Source organism: Bufo bufo, chromosome 5 (assembly GCF_905171765.1).
Source record: "Bufo bufo chromosome 5, aBufBuf1.1, whole genome shotgun sequence".
Taxonomy (NCBI): domain Eukaryota; kingdom Metazoa; phylum Chordata; class Amphibia; order Anura; family Bufonidae; genus Bufo; species Bufo bufo.
Window position 1 is genome coordinate 198889406 of NC_053393.1, and position 20181 is coordinate 198909586.

Consider the following 20181-nt stretch of genomic DNA (forward strand, 5'->3'; position numbering starts at 1 on the left):
AAGAGTTAAAATGGATTTTCACATTACAATCCCTACAACCCCAGGGACTTAACATTGAATTCAATGTTAACAGTGTAGATAGGTAGAATATTTTCATTTACTACTGTCCGATTCGATATATAATGTTTTTATAGGATACTCTAAGTCTAAGATATATGATTCACATTGTATTTTTGCACTTTTACTAGCTGTCCCCTTGTGGCACAATTTTTTAGGTTCACTAGCTCCATAGTATATGCCGACACCCATTGCCCCATCCATTGCCCTCTTTTTTTCCCTAAGCCGAGGTTCAGTGACAATTAGATTGTCATTGATTTACCCATTTACTATTAGGTGGATCTAGGACCTTTTGCCGGTCAGGTGACGATCACGTGGGCCGATGATGCGCTCTACATGTGATTTGCTGTATGAGCGCTCATTGGTTGTGGGTGCTGTAGTCACAGAGTGAGGTGTGGCCGCATCGCGGATGCTTGTGATGGCGGCCCGCCCATATTGAAACGTGATGACGTCACTGACATGCGCAGTAGGTCTGTTGAGACGCCGACTTTGGGAATCGATATGACTGAGGTATGTGAATGAGTCTCAATGATGTGCAGGTATACGTAACTTTTATTTATCATTAGTCTGATTGGAGCTCAGACCATTTTAATTATAACACATGTGCTGATGAGATTGACCTTTTAGCCTATTGGCTACACTATGCCACATGGGTGGCCACTCTGTTGTATATATGACTGCTCACTCTTTTGTATCTGTATACTTGATAAAGGCTATTGCATAGCCGAAACGTCGTATCCTTTTGTGTGTGCACTCTTGGTTCCCAATAAACAGTCACACCGGACATGCTGCTGTGAACCTTTTTACTTTCTACTATTGCTTATGGGACTGCTGTGGATCGGTGGTCCTATCACAGCTGGTGCATTCCGGATTGGTCGTGAGGACCATGTGTGATGCTCTACAACTTTCTTCTATCGTCAATAAAAGAGGGAGTCCTCCCAGAAACAATGACAGAGGCCGCGATAATAGTAATATTAAAGAAGGGTAAGGACCCTAGTGAGCTGGGATCTTATATAGACCGATTTCCCTCCTTAACACAGATGTTAAACTTTATTCTAAAATTTTAGCTATGAGGCTATCTAGCGTTATGACATCAATTGTACATCCAGATCAAAATGGCTTTATTCCCAATAAGGGGACCCATTATAATCTACATCGTCTTTTTGCTAATATACAGGCTTCTGGGGGGCCTTCACGATCTATTTTGTCTATAGATGCGTCTAAGGCTTTTGATAGAGTTGAGTGGGGGTTCCTATGGAGAGTACTTCATAGGATGGGCTTTGGCCCTAGGTTTATTAACATGGTTAAACTGCTTTATAGATCCCCTACTGCAAGACTAAATATAAATGGGTGTTTTACAAGAAGTTTTCTTATGACCAGGGCCACTCGCCAGGGATGTCCACTCTCTCCTCTTCTTTTTGATATCTATATCGAACCTTTGGCTGCCAGGGTTAGACAAGATCCTAGGATACTAGGGTTTGGGGTATTGGGAATGGAAGATCGCATTTCTCTATATGCTGATTATATTTTATTTTATGTCCAACAGACAAAACCTACTTTCTTAACTATTATGCAAACGATAAACTCTTTTGGAGAAGCCTCAGGTCTGTATGTAAATTGGGATAAAACTACGATTATGCCACTAGATACCAAAGGCTGATAGAATATCTCTAGTTAAGATGGTGATTCTCCCTCAGTTACTCTATCTTTTTAGGAATTCTCCAGTTTGGATCCCGGATAGGTATTTTAAGGTGATTGAAAGAATTATTAATGATCTACTCTGGGGGAGGAAACGGGTTAGACTTAAATTAGAGCATTGGTATAAGCCCCTGGAGAGTGGAGGAGTTAACCTCCCCATTTCTTAGCTGCACAGTTTTGTTTTCTCCGTGAATGGAAAGATAGCCCACTTTGCAGGGACTTAGTTAACAGATCTCCATATGATAATTTTTTTTACTCTTCTGGAGTCTGATCAATTGACCAACTCCGATAGGGAATTTAGATTAGCCAGGAATCTTTTTGTGAAGTCATGGCAGGCTATTAGACTATGGTGTGGAGTGAAAGGCTCACTAGGATGCACTCCTTTATGGTATAACCAGCATTTACAAACCTTAGATGCACTAGCTAATGAACAATACTGGCAAAAAAGTAATATTATATATTTGACACAGGTAGTAAGTAATGGAGATATTATTTCTTTTGTAGAATTATCACAGAGAGAAAAAGCACAGAAATTATAAGGCCCCTTTCACACGGGCGAGATTTCCGCGCGGGTGCAATGCGTGACGTGAACGCATAGCACCCGCACTGAATCCTGACCTATTCATTTCAATGAGTCTGTGTACATAAGCGTTTTTTTTTTCACGCATCAGTTCTGCGTTGCGTGAAAAACGCAGCATGTTCTATATTCTGCGTTTTTCACGCAGCCCTGGCCCCATAGAAGTGAATGGGGCTTCAGTGAAAAACGCATTGCATCCGCAAGCAAGTGCGGGTGCGATGCGTTTTTCACTGATGGTTGCTAATAGATGTTGTTTGTAAACCTTCAGTTTTTTATCACGCGCGTGAAAAACGCATCAAAACGCATTGCACCCGCGCGGAAAAAACTGAACAACTGAATATAATCGCAGACAAAACTGACTGAACTTACTTGCAAAGTGGTGCGAGTTTCACTGAACGCACCCTGAACGCATCCGGCCCCAATCCGCAACGCCCATGTGAAAGGGGCCTTATGGTTTCGGTATTTACAGTTAAAGGGAACCTGTCATGTGGATATTTGATTATAATCTAACTAATTATATACAATCATTAACTACTAAAAAGTATCTTAGATGTATTAACTTACTGGTGTGACAGATGGTTACCTCATAATATACACACAAAGATGCCACATGCCGCATGCTAATGAGCTTATTTGAGTCCAGCGTGATGTTATTTTTTTAATGGTGTTTATCGGACGGGGTGGATCATGTGATATATTTATAGAGCCAGTCGTTAAGGACGCGGCGATACCTAATATGTGTGGTGTTTTTTTATTATTATTATACAGTCAGGGGAAAAGGGGCGTTTTTCTTTTTTCACTTGAAACTTAATTTTTTTTTTATTAAAAACACTGTTTTTTACTTTTTTTTTTAAACTGTAATTCTGACTTTAACTTTTGGGGTTCTGTTCCCCTCTGCAATGCATTACAATACATCTGTATTGTAATGCATTGCCTGTTCGTGTATTACACAGAGTAATACACTAACAGGTTGCCTAGGAGACCCAGCCTGAGACTGGATCTCCTGCACCTGTAGAAGGCAGGTCCCGGTGCCGTGCAAGGCATTGGGCAGCCTCTGCACGACATCGGGCTGCCTTCTCACCCATCGGATCCCCGCCACAGCAGCAAACCCCTTCTATGTCGCGGTCAGCGTTGACCGCGGCATAGAAGGGGTTAATGCGCCGACATCGGTGCTAACGGGAACAGCCGGCCCCCTGCAGCTAATCAGCGAGCTGTAATAGTACGGCGCTGGGAGGCAAGTCACGCCCCGTACATTTCGATTAGACAAATAGGTCTAAAATGGCCCAGTTTGAGCCTAAGGGCTCTTTCACACTTGCGTTGTCCGGATCCGGCGTGTACTCCATTTGCCGGAATTACACGCCGGATCCGTAACACCGCAAGTGAACTGAAAGCATTTGAAGACGGATCCGTCTTCAAAATGCGTTCAGTGTTACTATGGCAGCCAGGACGCTATTAAAGTCCTGGCTGCCATAGTAGTAGTGGGGAGCGGGGGAGCAGTATACTTACAGTCGGTGCGGCTCCCGGGGCGCTCCAGAATGACGTCAGAGCGCCCCATGCGCATGGATGACGTGTTCCATGCGATCACGTCATTCATGAGCGTGGGGCGCCCTGACGTCACTCTGGAGCGCCCGGGGAGCCGCACGGACGGTAAGTATACTGCTCCCCCGCTCCCCACTACACTTTACCATGGCAACCAGGACTTTAGCGTCTTGGCAGCCATGGTAACCATTCAGAAAAAGCTAAACGTCGGATCCGGCAATGCGCCGAAACGACGTTTAGCTTAAGGCCGGATCCGGATTAATGCCTTTCAATGGGCATTAATTCCGGATCCGGCCTTGCGGCAAGTGTTCAGGATTTTTGGCCGGAGCAAAAAGCGCAGCATGCTGCGGTATTTTCTCCGGCCAAAAAACGTTCCGGTCCGGAACTGAAGACATCCTGATGCATCCTGAACGGATTTCTCTCCATTCAGAATGCATTAGGATAAAACTGATCAGGATTCTTCCGGCATAGAGCCCCGACGACGGAACTCTATGCCGGAAGAAAAGAACGCAAGTGTGAAAGAGCCCTTAGCAATGCTCCTCTGTCTTGTGTTTACATAACAGTCAGTGTTGAGCAAGTCTCCACAGTTATGTAAACAAAAGACAGAGGAGCGTTGCTAAGGCTCAAAATGGGTCCCTTTTGAGCTATTTTTCTAATAGAAATGTACGATTTCAGTAATTAAAGTATATTACAAAAATGGTCAGCATCACTGCCCCTATACATTACAAAAATAAAAAAATGAATGACAGTTACACTTTAAGGTATTAAAGGGGTTCTCCACTTTTGCTCTGTCAACACTGCAGCGGTGAGCAGGTATAATTACAGCTCCACTGTCCCCATTCACTTCAATGGGATGGGATGACTCCTTCAGCAGTTATTTTGCTGGATGCTGTGCCTAATTTATAACAAGGCATATGCCTCTTGATAAATTAGGCGCAGAATCTGACAGTCCGTGTGCCTATACTGATATCTAAGCTAGCCGCTTGCTGGCATACAGTTCAGTGTTCTTTTATGTCAGAAAACTGGCATAAAAGATGATAAATGTGCCAGCGCCCCTTTTTGGAAAAGTGTTCAGGCCGGTGGAGAAATGCGATTTGTGCAAAAACTGTTTGGCTTCTTCACACCTCAAAAGTGCTCTATTTAAATTATAAATGCTCCTTGGGCTGAGAAGAAGACTCCTGTGTTCATCTCACCAAGAAATGTCCATCATAAGTACTGAGAAAATATTGAGACGCAATAGGAATAAACGGCAGGCAGAAGAACATTGCAGCAGGTTATGGATTTGTTGTCATGGTGCCTAAAAATCTACTGCTTGCATCTAGTCTCCCTGACCCTTTCAAAGGCAGTCCACAAGGTGTATAAAATATTAATGCCATGGAGTGAAGACAGAGGATCTGAGTCCTCCAAGTGGGCAACACGGGTTTTGCCTGGAACTTAACAAGCGTGTATCACACAAGCCTATTCACATTCTATTTAAAATGACTCAATACTGAATATTTCTAAAATTTCATTTCAACCTAAGATGGCATTAAAAACAGTCCATGTAAGCCCTTGAAATACTTCTGGTAGTTTTTTAAAACATCTTTTGCTGAGAAAGCTAGGTGTCATGTCATCTACTAAGAGTAGTGTTTTTAAACACTATTCAGAATGCTATAAAATAATTAAAGAAGCAAGGGTACTTTCACACTTGCGGCAGAGGATCCGGCAATCTGGACGCAAACGGATGCATTTGTGAGACGGATCCAGATGCGGATCCGTCTCACAAATGCATTGCAATACCGGATCCGTCTTTCCATTTGTCATCCGGAAAAACGGATCCGGTATATTTTTTCCCCACAGATTTAATGGTATGTATATGCGAGGACGGAAAGAATGGATCCGTTTTGCAGGAACACTTGGGGCCGGATGAGGCATTAATGCATTTCAATGGAAATTAGTGCCGGATCTGGCATCCGGGAAGTCTTCAGGATTTTTGGCCGGAGAGAAAACTGCAGCATGCTTCGGTATTTTCTCCGGGCAAAAAAAGGAAGAGGGACTGAACTGATGCATCCTGAACGGATTGCTCTCCATTCAGAATGCATTAGGATAAAACTGATCAGTTTTTTTCCCGGTATTGAGCCCCTAGGACGGAACTCAATGCCGGAAAACAAAAACGCTAGTGTGAAAGTACCCTAACATTCAGCCTACCGATCTCCCACTGTACTTGCTCTGATGCTCGCTGGGTCCCTTGCCGACCCCTATTATTCCTGATCCATTGATGTGTGGACATGACATGTGGCCAATGCAGCAAATCAATGGTCATAGAGGTCACATATCGGTGTCAACACATCATCACAGGAGCAGGTAGCTCAGGGACAATTGACATGCCGAATAATACTTCTTTTATTATTTTACAGCATTCTTAAAGGGAACCTGTCACCAGGATTTTGTGCATAGAGCTGGGGACATGGGCTGCTAGATGGCCGCTAGCACATCCGCAATACCCAGTCCCCACAGCTCTCTGCTCTTTTATGGTGTTAAAAAACCTTTTTGATCAATATGCAAATGACCTGATATGTGTCCTGTGACCGGAGATGAGTCCAGCGGAAAGGAGCCCAGCACCGCCCCACGTCCTCCGAATCTCCTCCTTGCTGGCTGACGTCACAGAGCTGGAGCGCCGAAATCTCGCGATGCACGAGCTAGCGCTTGCGCAGTGTCGGCATCATGTTTATTCCCTGTGCTGGCATCAGCACAGGGAACGAACTACGCATGCGCTAGCTCGCGCATCGCGAGATTTCGGCGCTCCAGCTCTGTGACGTCAGCCAGCAAGGAGGAGATTCGGAGGACGTGGGGCGGTGCTGGGCTCCTTTCCGCTTGACTCATCTCCGGACACAGGACTCATATAAGGTCATTTGCATATTGATCAAAAAGGTTTTTTAACACAATAAAAGAGCAGAGAGCTGTGGGGACTGGGTATTGCAGATGTGCTAGCGGCCATCTAGCAGCCCATGTCCCCAGCTCTATGCACTAAATCCTGGTGACAGGTTCCCTTTAAGAGCTTTCTAAAGGTTCATACTGGAGGCAGAAATTGGGAGTGATAGGAATTCAGTGTTCCACACAATGGGACATACTATGTCAATAAAAGATACAAAAGGGTATATATTTTACATAAGAAACTGATTAAAAATAGCATAAATAAATACGACAGACTTCAGAAGGGACAAAAGGGATTATGGGAGGAAGAAGCAAAGCATTACTATCCTCATTTACAGAGAATAAGAGGCCTGAAAAGAATTTCTCATTCCTTTTGTCCCGTGTTTTGGAGCTCAGCTGTAATTCCAGGAGGAAAGGAAACTCATATTCATACTTAATGTAATACTATTGATTTTTACATAATGCTTCGGCTTACTTTTATCTTTCTATTTCCAGTCTGCAAGTAATTTAAAAAAAATAAAAAAATAAAAATAAATCACGTTTATTGAACGGTCGGCAAAATAAATACATAAAATAAAACTAAAAGGGAACCATCGTTTATTGCATTGAAGGGCTTTTCCCATCTGAACATTTGCGTAATATTTCTAAAATATGCCAGAAATGTCCGATAGGTACAGGTCCCACCTCTGGGACCCGATCCTATCACCAGAGAGGGGCCCCCAAAGTAAAGGCAGAACAACCACGCATGCATGGTTTGCTCTCCAATCACTACTCTGGAAATTCCAAAAATAGCCGAGCGCATTCGCTGTTATAGTGGTGGATGGACAGGACGCCATGCATGTGCAATGTGCTCTCCTTCACTTCAGGACCCTGTTCTGGAGATAGGAGTAAGTCTCATCTGTGGCATAAATTCAAGAAGTTTTCCATCTGATAAAAAGTTTTTGCTTTTTTTTTCAACGAAAAAAAAGGTCAGAATGGTATTAAAAAAATAAAAAGTCATACTCCTCTAACCAATACTCACCGCTCCCTGCGTCACTCCTGACACCCAGGAAATGACCACTTGGCTGAGCAGTCATCTCCTGTGTGTCAAGATGCAGGATGACAGGCCGAACTGGATGGACAAATGTCTTTTTTCAGCCTTATATACTATGTTACTATGTAAGACGGACCAAGGCAGGCAACTGAGAAGCATCCGACTAGGAGCGCCGAGGGATCACTAAGATAAGCATAACTTAATCTAATATTTTACACTTTATGGAGAATTTTTTTTCTAATTAATTGGCCATCACAACCCCTGTAAGCATTTAATTAACTCTACCTACCATATTTTTTTCAAAAGTGCGGGGGAAATGGCAGTGCTTCTTATTGGGCGAATGCTGCCATTTACACTGATACACCGCCGCCGCGATGCTGCACAGTGCAGTCGGAGGTGTATCAGCGGGGAGGGAGGAGGGGCTGGGGGCCGGCATCTGGTGCTGTAATGGCAGCGGGGCCCGGTGCAGTCACTGTATTCTATTACACCGGGCCCCGCTCACTGTAGTAATCATATATAACGTGCAGCAATGTTAAAGTATAGAAATCTAAAATCCAGCATGTAGCACTTACTAAACTCCCATAGCAGGCAGCAGGCTGGGCGGTGGCAGCAGAGTAACTCACTACGTCACGCGCCTGCTCCTCCAACGTTACGAATGAAGCAGGCGGCGCAGGCGCGTGACGTAGTGAGTTACGCTGCAGCCACCCAGCCTCCTGCCTGCTACGGGAGTTTAGCAAGTGCTACATGCTGGATTTCAGAGGATTTCTATACTTTAACATTGCTGCACATTATATATGATTACTACAGTGTGCGGGGCCCGATGTTATACAATACAGTGACTGCCCCGCTGCCATTACAGCACCAGATGCCAGCCCCCAGCCCCTGTTTTGGGAGTCATTCACTACACAGGGACACTGTTATGAGGGAGGAATCTGTGGATGACACATACGGTAAATATAAGATGCTATATATGTGTCATCCACAGATCCCCCCATAGCAGTGTCATGTCATCCACAGACGCCCCCATAACAGTGCCTCCACAGATGCCCCCGTAACAGTGCCCTCCACAGATGCCCCCGTAACAGTGCCATCCACAGATTTACCCCATTACCAATATCATCCACAGATCCCCCATAATAGTGTATCCACAGACGACCATTAGTTCAAAACCCACCAAAAGCACACCTTTTGGTTCAAAATTTTTTATTTTCTTATTTTCCTCCTCAAAAACCTAGGTGCGTCTTATGGGCCGGTGTGTCTTATAGGGCGAAAAATACGGTAATGCTCTTTTTAGCCATTTCTTTTCAGGACTGTCAAAATAAGCAAAAAGGCTGTTACACGGAAAAAAAATTGTCTGAGGGTTATGTGCATTATACACAGCCAATTTCATCCTCCAGCTGCACATCTGAGGTATTAGCAGTGAGGAACAGTCATCTCCTTAATTACCACTTTTACCAGCACAATCCAATGGCCAAGATAACAATTTAAACAGAAAAAAAGCAAAGACGTGAAATCACTTATGAATGCAGCAAATTGACCGTTTTCTGCTCCTTGCTGTTCAAAATTGATGATAAAAGCTGAACATTCTCTTAAGCAGATGACAGCACACAATATGAGAACATACATGACAAGTGAGGAGCAGCGGCACTGAGTGGCATATGCATTCATTGTGACCACAGGAAAGAGAACAAGATGTGCCCATAGGGGAAGAGATCTGTTAACAGAAAAAAATGGTGGTGTAAGGCAACAGTGGGAAGGACTAGTCCCGGAAATTCTGTACCAGTAAAAATTGAAAGGGAATGTGTCAGAAAATCACTCATTCTTTAAATGTTTTTGTGGTCATTTATTATTATTTTATTTATTTATTTAGAATTTTTGGTGTTTTTTTTTTAAGCTTTCCATGCCACTATCTATATTTAAAAAATGCGTATAATCCTGCAATTTTAGAACTGGCCACCAGGTCATGATTTTGTGATCTGAACAGCTAACTATTCAGTAGCCACTATCATTATCACCACAGACAGAATTACAATGACAGGTATTACCTCGGCATAGATAACACAAGATCCAACATTCACAATAGGCAATATCACAGTTCTACAGATTATCTTCTCCCTCCTGTACAGGGCACAGAGCATGCCTAGAAAACTCTCCCATAGAAATACAGCTCGTGTCCATTGTGTGCATGGCCCATGCAGTGGGGCACCGACAGGGGTGGTCCAGCGGGTCTGGATCCCCCCCCCCTAGAACAACCAGTGGCCCTGGTTCTAGTTGCGGGCAGGCGGTGGGGGGGGGGGGGGCAGTAGGAGATGAGTGCTTCCATTGTGGAAGCGCTCATCTCCATATTCATTTGTATCGCCGTCCTGAGGACAGCGATACAGATAGCTGTGCTGTGGCGGGGCAGGGGAGGGAGAGGCGTCTCCCTTCCCTGTTCTGATAGGCCGGCTCAGGCGGCGCGATAACGTAATGAGTTCATTCACAAAAACCCTATTGTTAAGGAGCAGCGTTAAAAATTTACATTCTAGCTTAGGCTGTATTTTAACAGCTAATTTACGCTTTTTCCTCCCCCACATTGATTGTTAAAACTTCACCTTTATTTTGTACTTAATAAAACCTAATCTATCAATGAGAACCTATAGTTAAAACTTTCAGGGTGAGCTCTAATCTCACTGCAATTCAGTACTATCTTGAATAGCGCCTGTGGCTGCGCACTCATACTGACGCCTCTATTCGAATATCCTATTAGCTATACAGGGAGTGCAGAATTATTAGGCAAGTTGTATTTTTGAGGATTATTTTTATTATTGAACAACAACCATGTTCTCAATGAACCCAAAAAACTCATAAATATCAAAGCTGAATATTTTTGGAAGTAGTTTTTAGTTTGTTTTTAGTTTTAGCTATTTTAGGGGGATATCTGTGTGTGCAGGTGACTATTACTGTGCATAATTATTAGGCAACTTAACAAAAAACAAATATATACCCATTTCAATTATTTATTTTTACCAGTGAAACCAATATAACATCTCAACATTCACAAATATACATTTCTGACATTCAAAAACAAAACAAAAACAAATCAGTGACCAATATAGCCACCTTTCTTTGCAAGGACACTCAAAAGCCTGCCATCCATGGATTCTGTCAGTGTTTTGATCTGTTCACCATCAACATTGCGTGCAGCATCAACCACATCCTCCCAGACACTGTTCAGAGAGGTGTACTGTTTTCCCTCCTTGTAAATCTCACATTTGATGATGGACCACAGGTTCTCAATGGGGTTCAGATCAGGTGAACAAGGAGGCCATGTCATTAGATTTTCTTCTTTTATACCCTTTCTTGCCAGCCACGCTGTGGAGTACTTGGACGCGTGTGATGGAGCATTGTCCTGCATGAAAATCATGTTTTTCTTGAAGGATGCAGACTTCTTCCTGTACCACTGCTTGAAGAAGGTGTCTTCCAGAAACTGGCAGTAGGACTGGGAGTTGAGCTTGACTCCATCCTCAACCCGAAAAGGCCCCACAAGCTCATCTTTGATGATACCAGCCCAAACCAATACTCCACCTCCACCTTGCTGCCGTCTGAGTCGGACTGGAGCTCTCTGCCCTTTACCAATCCAGCGACGGGCCCATCCATCTGGCCCATCAAGACTCACTCTCATTTCATCAGTCCATAAAACCTTAGAAAAATCAGTCTTGAGATATTTCTTGGCCCAGTCTTGACGTTTCAGCTTGTGTGTCTTGTTCAGTGGTGGTCGTCTTTCAGCCTTTCTTACCTTGGCCATGTCTCTGAGTATTGCACACCTTGTGCTTTTGGGCACTCCAGTGATGTTGCAGCTCTGAAATATGGCCAAACTGGTGGCAAGTGGCATCTTGGCAGCTGCAGGCTTGACTTTTCTCAGTTCATGGGCAGTTATTTTGCGCCTTGGTTTTTCCACACGCTTCTTGCGACCCTGTTGACTATTTTGAATGAAACGCTTGATTGTTCGATGATCACGCTTCAGAAGCTTTACAATTTTAAGAGTGCTGCATCCCTCTGCAAGATATCTCACTATTTTTGACTTTTCTGAGCCTGTCAAGTCCTTCTTTTGACCCATTTTGCCAAAGGAAAGGAAGTTGCCTAATAATTATGCACACCTAATATAGGGTGTTGATGTCATTAGACCACACCCCTTCTCATTACAGAGATGCACATCACCTAATATGCTTAATTGGTAGTAGGCTTTCGAGCCTATACAGCTTGGAGTAAGACAACATGCATAAAGAGGATGATGTGGTCAAAATACTCATTTGCCTAATAATTCTGCACGCAGTGTATTTATTCTCATAGCGCTCACTTCCTGGAAGTGCTCATTGATATAGTAGGTTTTATTAAGTACAAAATAAAGGTGAAGTTTTAACAATCAATGTGCGGGAGGAAAAAGCATCTGGTGGCACTATAGGGGCATTATTTGGGGGCACTATGGGGAAGGGGGGTCTAAAGGGGCCTTTTTTATTGGCACATTATGGGGGTCACTATGGCATCTGGTGGCACTAAAGGGGCATTTTTTACTGGCACATTATGGGAGGCACTATAGGGGAGAGTGGCACTATGGGGCATTATTTGGGGGCTTTATGGGGGAGTGGAGCACTATTGGGGCATCTGGTGGCACTAAGGGGCATTTTTTACTGGCACATTATGGGAGGCACTATAGGGGAGAGTGGCACTATGGGGCATAATTTGGGGGCTTTATGGGGGAGTGGAGCACTATTGGGGCATCTGGTGGCACTAAGGGGCATTTTTTACTGACACATTATGGGGGAGAGGAGCACTATAGGGGAATCTGCTGGGGGCACTAAGAAGAGGCATTTTTTTACTGGCATATTATGGGGGACACTATGGGGAAGGGGGAGAGGAGCACTATGAGAGCATTTACTGGGGCACTATATAGGGGTATTTTATACTGGCATACATTATGGGGACATCAGCTCAACTGCGGGCACTAAGCAGGGTATTTCATGTACTGTCATATTATAAGGAGAATTATTACTACTAGAGGGTACTATGGGGAGCTTTACTACTGGGGGGCTATGAGGAACATGATTACTAGTATGGGCACTATAGGGGCATTATTACTACTAAGTGTGCTCTGGCAGATAATTATTTCTATTGGTGGGATTTTGGGGAGGATTGTTACTTTGGGGGACACCCTGGCACAGTATCAGCTTAGCACAATTATTTTTGGGGGACATTATCTTTATACTATTAGTGTCTGGGCGCAGTTATTTTTTTCGAGCACTGTGTGCCAATAATTGTTAAAGGGGGCACTATCTGTGTGGTAGTAGTATTTCAAGGGGGATTGTTTCTGCAGTATAGTATTGGGGGTGGCAGGAAAGGGTGTTAAGAAGATGTGGGGATGATGGAAATGTGGGAAACTAATGTCTGTTTGCAGAGATGGGAGATGGCTGAAAAATCATCATGGCGGTCTGGTCTGAATGGAGAAGATGAGGAAAGAGAACGTCTACAACAAAGATGACATCACTGGATGTAAGAGGTATGGGGTGCTATGTAGGAGAGGACATGCTCCGGCTCCTCTCCCTGCCATTTGCAGAAGGAGGATTCAGAGCTGGGTAAAGACGGTCAAGGGGGGCAGCAGGCCACGGGCAGGTGGTGGATGGTGGGGGGAACCACAGGCCTTGAGCAGGATCAGGGGAGGGAGGAGAGCGGAGGAGCTTCCTGGCTGTAGCCTGCTGTCTATTGTATAATGTGAAGCAGGCAGTGCAGCCAGGACAGGCCCCCCTCTCCGTATGATGTGTAGAGACAGGCCTCAACTATAGAATTTCAGCTGTACAGTGTTTAATGGGAGTGGCCTATTATATGTAGGAAGAGCTTTTAATAATGGGCGGGGCTGAAAAATGTTCCCCTCCTACAGGGCTTTTTATAAATGGACAGGCAAAAGAATCGGCGAAGGACGCTACGCGCACCACATTTTTAAATATGAAGGGGACTTTGAAAAATGGGCAGGCAAAAGAATTGTCAGAGCGCGCTACACGTGCCACATTTTTGGCCTTTCAGACCCTCCCCTAGAAAAAATTCCTGGGTGCTCCCCTGGGCCCATGTAGCGGATTTCAAAAGACAGGAAGTCTTAATATGTTGCAGGCCTAGTGGCCAGTGGGAAAACTGCAGAATTTTATTATTAGTTTTTTTTTATGTAGATTATAACAACACAAAAGGAATTATTTTTTCCTCCCGCAAAAATTTGCTTTGCCTGTATAAAATGGGATAACTGCTGTGAGTAGTGACTGGCTGAGCAGTCACATATTCTGTGCCATGGGGAAGCAGGAAGTAGAGTCTGGTGAAGAGAAAATGGATTCTTTTAAGCTTTTAAGACATATTTTTACCAGCTGGAAAACCCCTTCAACATGGCTATTCAGCGCTGACATCATATGTTTATAGCTTTAAACAGTACGGTTAAAGGGGTTTTCCAGGACTTAAGTAGTCATTAATAAACTAGCATTTTCTGCAAAGCCAATTTCAGAGACAAGATGGTTTTCAGCTCACTTAAGGATCAGATTACGTGCTGCCTGTCGGAAAAAAAAAAAGACAAAAAAAGAGCTCATTTAAAGAGACAGACACAAATGCTGCCTATAGAAGTCTATGGAGAACGGAGGGAGAAAAATACATTTTTCTCTGAAGAGATATAACATAGAGATATAACACTATATTCACTTTTCACTATTTATTTTAGCAAAGTTTGTGGAAACGGTAGTGACCATTTAAATACTAATGATCTATCCTCATTGATCAGCTGTTTAAAGGGGCCATGGTGCCTGGTTGAACGCTGCAGTCTCCTTCTCACTATTGGTCATATGGCCTTCCTGCATCTCACTCTCATTCAAGTAAATGGGATTGAGCTGCAATACCAAGTCCAGCCGCTATAAAATGTATGGCAGTGTGCCTGGTATACTATGAAGAGGACGCAGCACTTGTCTGAGCGCTGCGGCCCCTTCGAGAAGATGATTGGTGAGGGTGTCGGGAGTCGGACCACCACCGATCAGATACTGATGACCTATTCTGAGCATAGGCCATCAATACTAATAATTTAATTCCAGAAAACCTCTTTAAAATACTACTTTAAAAAAAATAAAAAAGACTTTATTCACTTGTGTATTATAGAGTATGACGGTGATCTATACTACAGTCTCTTAGCTAAACAGTGTCCACGAATCGTATAAGTGTTTAAGTCACAGCTGGTCTAGTTGTTGCAATGCTTCCCCCAGAAATGAGTGGTTATGGTGAATCTTCTAGGTTGTCTGACACCCTGCAAATGCCAAGAGGAGGTCCTTGCCAATCCAAAAACATCCAGGAGTCATTTTGTTTAAGCAGCGCCAATGTTGTATCTCTACATGGATGCCAATCTCAGTTGAAATGGTGTTAAAGTTCTGACGAATGTAAGCTTCTCTGCCGGGTAAAAAACCATGACCTGTTCTGAGCCTTTGTGAAACACAAGTATTGAGATCTGTGGAGCACAGTCTGAACATCAACACGTTATAGCTTGCCAGTTAAAATCTGAATAATATGTACCCGTGCTCATGGGTTTAGCTTTAGACTTGCACTCCCCCTACTGAATGCTATTCAAACTGCCAGACATTAACCAACTGGGACATTATGGAAGTCATATTTCTACATTGGGGCTCATCTTGAAGCGATGAGGTCAACGCTTATCATATATATACGTAGATCTCCCACTGACGTTTTAACTCACGTTTCCACAGAGATGTGGTGTACTGGAAACACAGGAGGCTTATGCACCAATTACTTTCAGAGAATCATGAATGTCGGTATGTTAATACGGTCTGCAGATTGCTAAGTGAAGTGCAATTAAGTAGGAAAACGGGTAATCCGGACGCATTAAGCCAAGAATAGGCAGCGCAATGGAGTTCTAGGATATGTGACATCACCATATCACTGCATGAATTATCTTCTCCCCTCAGCAACACGCGTTATAAATAAAAGGCACTCGGGAGGGTCTCGGAAAATCCTTCCATCACATGGAGCCTGTGCTTATTCCAGGAGGCGCACAGCTGCTGCAATACAGCTAAAAATAAAAACCCTGCGCAATAAATCGGCATGACTTGCTCAAAACAGACCTCATACGTACTCCTGTCGCTCTAATTCTAGTCTTTTTCCTGAACGCGGCAAATGATTACTGCAGAATGGAGGATACTGGAAACATCTGCCAGCAATATGCACAAGTATAAAAAGCTGGGCCTTACTGAGTGCGTCACAATTACTGACGGACCAAATCGAGCACAAACTTCAAGGTTACCAGCTGAATAGGAGGCAAGGCAAATTCACTGGAGGGAAAGTTGATAATAATACGCGTGCGACAATTCATTCCGGCAAACATAACACAAGAACTATATAGAGAAGGTAGTGAAAAAACGTAGCTAAAAAAGAAAGTCAATGAGTCACAAAAAAATAAGACATAGGAATTAAGTCAAAATTCATAAACATGATCTGTGCTTAATGTGTAACCAAGCCAAAAAGTGTCCTCCTGGCCTCCATCAGGCCAGTATACACTGGAATGGTATGGAACAGTGTAGTACACTACGCTATTCCATACAACAGTATACATACATAAAAAAAAAAGTAAACCGTGGCAGTATACTTTTTAAGATGGGAGCCTATGGGTGACAAATGCTCCTGTATGATCTGTTGGAGGCCTCCGCCAGAGGGACAATTCCCGATCCCTCTCAACACACACAGGAAATGGTCGTTCAGTCAATCACTGGCTGAGGTGGGTTACAGCTATGGCCAGTGATTGGCTGAGAAGTCATTTCCTGTGTGTCGAGAAGGACCGGGTAGAGGACTGAGGTGGGAACCTCTGCAATGAGAGTATCGCGGGATAGGACTTATTTAAGGCTACTTTCACACTAGCGTTCAGAGTGGATCCGTCTGGGGTCTGCCCAGACGGATCCGCTCCTATAATGCAGACGTTTGGATCCGTTCAGAACGGATCCGTCTGCATTATATTGTAGAAAAAATTCTAAGTGTGAAAGTAGCTTCAGACGGATCAGTCCAGACTTTACATTGAAAGTCAATGGGGGACGGATCCGTTTGAAGATTGAGCCATATGGTGTCATCTTCAAGCGGATCCGTCCCCATTGACTTACATTGTAAGTCTGGACGGATCCGTTTGCCTCCGCACGGCCAGGCGGACACCCGAACACTGCAAGCAGCGTTCAGGTGTCCGCTTGCTGAGCGGAGCGGAGGCTGAACGCTGCCAGACTGATGCATTCTGAGCGGATCCGCGTCCACTCAGAATGCATTAGGGCAGTACGGATGCGTTCAGGGCCGCTTGTGAGCCCCTTCAAACGGAGCTCATAAGCGGAGCCCCGAACACTAGTGTGAAAGTAGCCTAAAGAAATAAATACATAATTGGCCTGACAACTCCTTTAATTCTATGCTAGGGGTTTGGAGCTCCGTATTAGGAAAACAGGGCTCTTGAAATGGTTATGGTGATAACATTTTAAGCAATTAATTACCAGAGAAATTTGAACCTATTTAGATTAAAAAACCTCCCCCCAAAAAACAGTAGTCAATGGGTATCAAAATGGTGTAAAGTAGAACTGGCAACCAATCAGACATCACATTTCATTTTCCAAAAGAGTTGTGAAAAATGAAAGGTGGAATCTGATTGGTTGCTATGGATAACTAAGCCAGTTTAATAAATGGCCCCCAATCACTTTAAACTCCGTATAGATGCTATGGCATGTGTCTGCGTGCTATGCACTTACTGAGGTTCACTTTGATAAAAGATGATATATATTATCTATACACACATACAAATATACAAGCTGGCAATATTCTTGATTCACTTCAATCAGATTAGGAATTCTGCAGAGTTAGAAATGCCTCTTGCATGCGTACATCACAATACTTTACATCTCTGACAAGATTACATGTTCCCTCTTGTTTCTGGGAGATACATACCAAACACCTCATTGTCCTCACATTCCTGGACCGGATTTGGCACTTCACTTACAGGCTTTTCTTCTTCTACTACTCGATTTTCTGTATTCTGAAACAGAAACACATACAGACAATGTTATCCTTTGCTATACAGTATAAGGTCTCATCCACACGACCACACGAATTGCAGATCCGCATAACATGGATACCGGCCGTGGGCATCCTGCATTTTCCTCTTCTTACAAATGCCTTTTCTTGTCTGCAAATACATACAGTTGATATAAAAAGTCTACACACCCCTGTTAAATGTCAGGTTTCTGTGATGTAAAAAAATGAGACAAAGATAAATAATTTCAGAACTTTTTCCACCTTTAATGTGACCTATAAACTGTACAACTCAACTGAAAAACAAACTGAAATCTTTTAGGTAGAGGGAAGAAAAAATATAAAAATAAAATAATATGGTTGCATAAGTGTGCACACCCTTAAACTAATACTTTGTTGAAGCACCTTTTAATTTTATTACAGCACTCAGTCTTTTTGGGTATGAGTCTATCAGCATGGTACATTTTGACCTTTTGGGCAAGATTTGCCCACTCTTTTCTGCAAAAACAATCCAAATCTGTCAGATTGCGAGGGCATCTCCTGTGCACAGCCCTCTTCAGATCACCCCACAGATTTTCAATCGGATTCAGGTCTGGGCTCTGGCTGGGCCATTCCAAAACTTTAATCTTCTTCTGGTGAAGCCACTCATGTTGATTTGGATGTATGCTTTAGGTCGTTGTCATGCTGAAAGATGAAGTTCCTCTTCATGTTCAGCTTTCTAGAAAAAGCCTGAAGGTTTTGTGCCAATATTGACTGGTATTTTGAACCAGGGTGGATAAAAATCAATGATTTTTTAAAAAAAAATAAAAAAAAAATCAGATTTTTTTGATTTAAATCAGATTTTTTTGATTTAAAATCTGATTTTTTAATATAAAATGCTTTTTGAGGAAAATATATTACCATCCAAAGGTTATTTCATTATGAAATAAAGATTACTTTTTTAATTATGTAGAATAAGGCTGTATATGTTTAATTTTTTGTTAAATTCCATTAATCCATTCACAATGTCATGCTCTTCTAGAGGTTTTTTTTAAGATTACTGGGTAGTTTCTCTGCCTACAAGATATTATCACAGATGCTTGGTTTAATTTTGGAGTTCTCAAAACTGAATTTATAATATGAAAAGAGTTGAGAAAAATATCTTAATCCTAACTTCTACAAACCTATAAATACAGAATTTATATATATTTTCTTTAGCCAAATTAGTTAACAAACATGGATGTTTAAGCAAATAAGGCTACTTTCACACTACCGTTCAGAGCGGGTCCGTCTGATGTCTGCTCAGACGGATCCGCTCCTATAATGCAGACCTTTGGATCCGTTCAGAACGGATCCGTCTGCATTATAGTTAAAAAAAAAATTCTAAGTGTGAAAGTAGCCTGAACGGATCTGTCCAGACTTTACATTGAAAGTCAATGGGGGACGGATCCGTTTGAAGATTGAGCCATATAGTGTCATCTTCAAGCGGATCCGTCCCCATTGACTTACATTGTAAGTCTGGATGCATCCGCTTGCCTCCGCACGGCCAGGCGGACACCTGAACACTGCAAGCAGCGTTCAGGTGTCCGCTTGCTGAGCGGAGGCTGAACGCTGCCAGACTGATGCATTCTGAGCGGATCCGCGTCCACTCAGAATGCATTAGGGCAGTACGGATGCGTTCAGGGCCGCTTGTGAGACCCTTCAAACGGAACTCACGAGCGGAGCCCCGAACGCAGGTGTGAAAGTAGCCTAACATGCTGTAATGTTATTGTTTCAGTTGAATAAATCCTATTTAAATTGTTATTATTAAGGTAATGATTATTTTTCTCCTTCCTAAGTACAACAGAAAAATTGTCCAAATATGAATCTTTATGTAAAAAACTATGATTTAAATCAAGCCTTACTGACTAGTGATTTAAATCAAATCCACCCTGTTTTGAACTGTTCATAATTCCCTCTAGCTTAACTAAGGCCCCAGTTCCAGCTGAAGAAACACTGCCCCTTGGCATGATGCTGCCACCACCATGCTTCACTGTGGGTATGGTGTTCTTTTGGTGATGTGCAGGGTTGTTTTTGCGCCAAACATATCTTTTGGAATTATGGCCAAAAAGTTCAACCTTGGTTTCATCAGACTATAACACCTTTTCCTGCATGCTTTTGGGAGACTTCAGGTGTGTTTTTGCAAAATGTAGCCTGGCTTGGATGTTTTTCTTCGTAAGAAAGACATTTACTGTATTGCTTTTTTACATGATGTTATGATTTTGTTACACAAGATTTTTTTGATACAATTGTAATATTTTGATGTATTTACTATTGCACATGCCAG

At 43.0% G+C, this 20181-nt stretch overlaps 1 protein-coding gene across 4 annotated transcripts in view; it reads right to left on the minus strand.

Annotated features, from left to right (window-relative positions):
- Window positions 1–20181, minus strand: part of LOC121002783 (myelin basic protein) — a 190311-nt gene that overhangs the window by 99749 nt on the left and 70381 nt on the right. For all 4 annotated transcript variants that reach the window (XM_040434325.1, XM_040434326.1, XM_040434324.1 and 1 more), the window contains exon 3: window positions 17793–17880. In XM_040434325.1, coding sequence (XP_040290259.1) covers window positions 17793–17880 — 88 coding nt within the window. The remainder of the gene's footprint in view (window positions 1–17792; window positions 17881–20181) is intronic.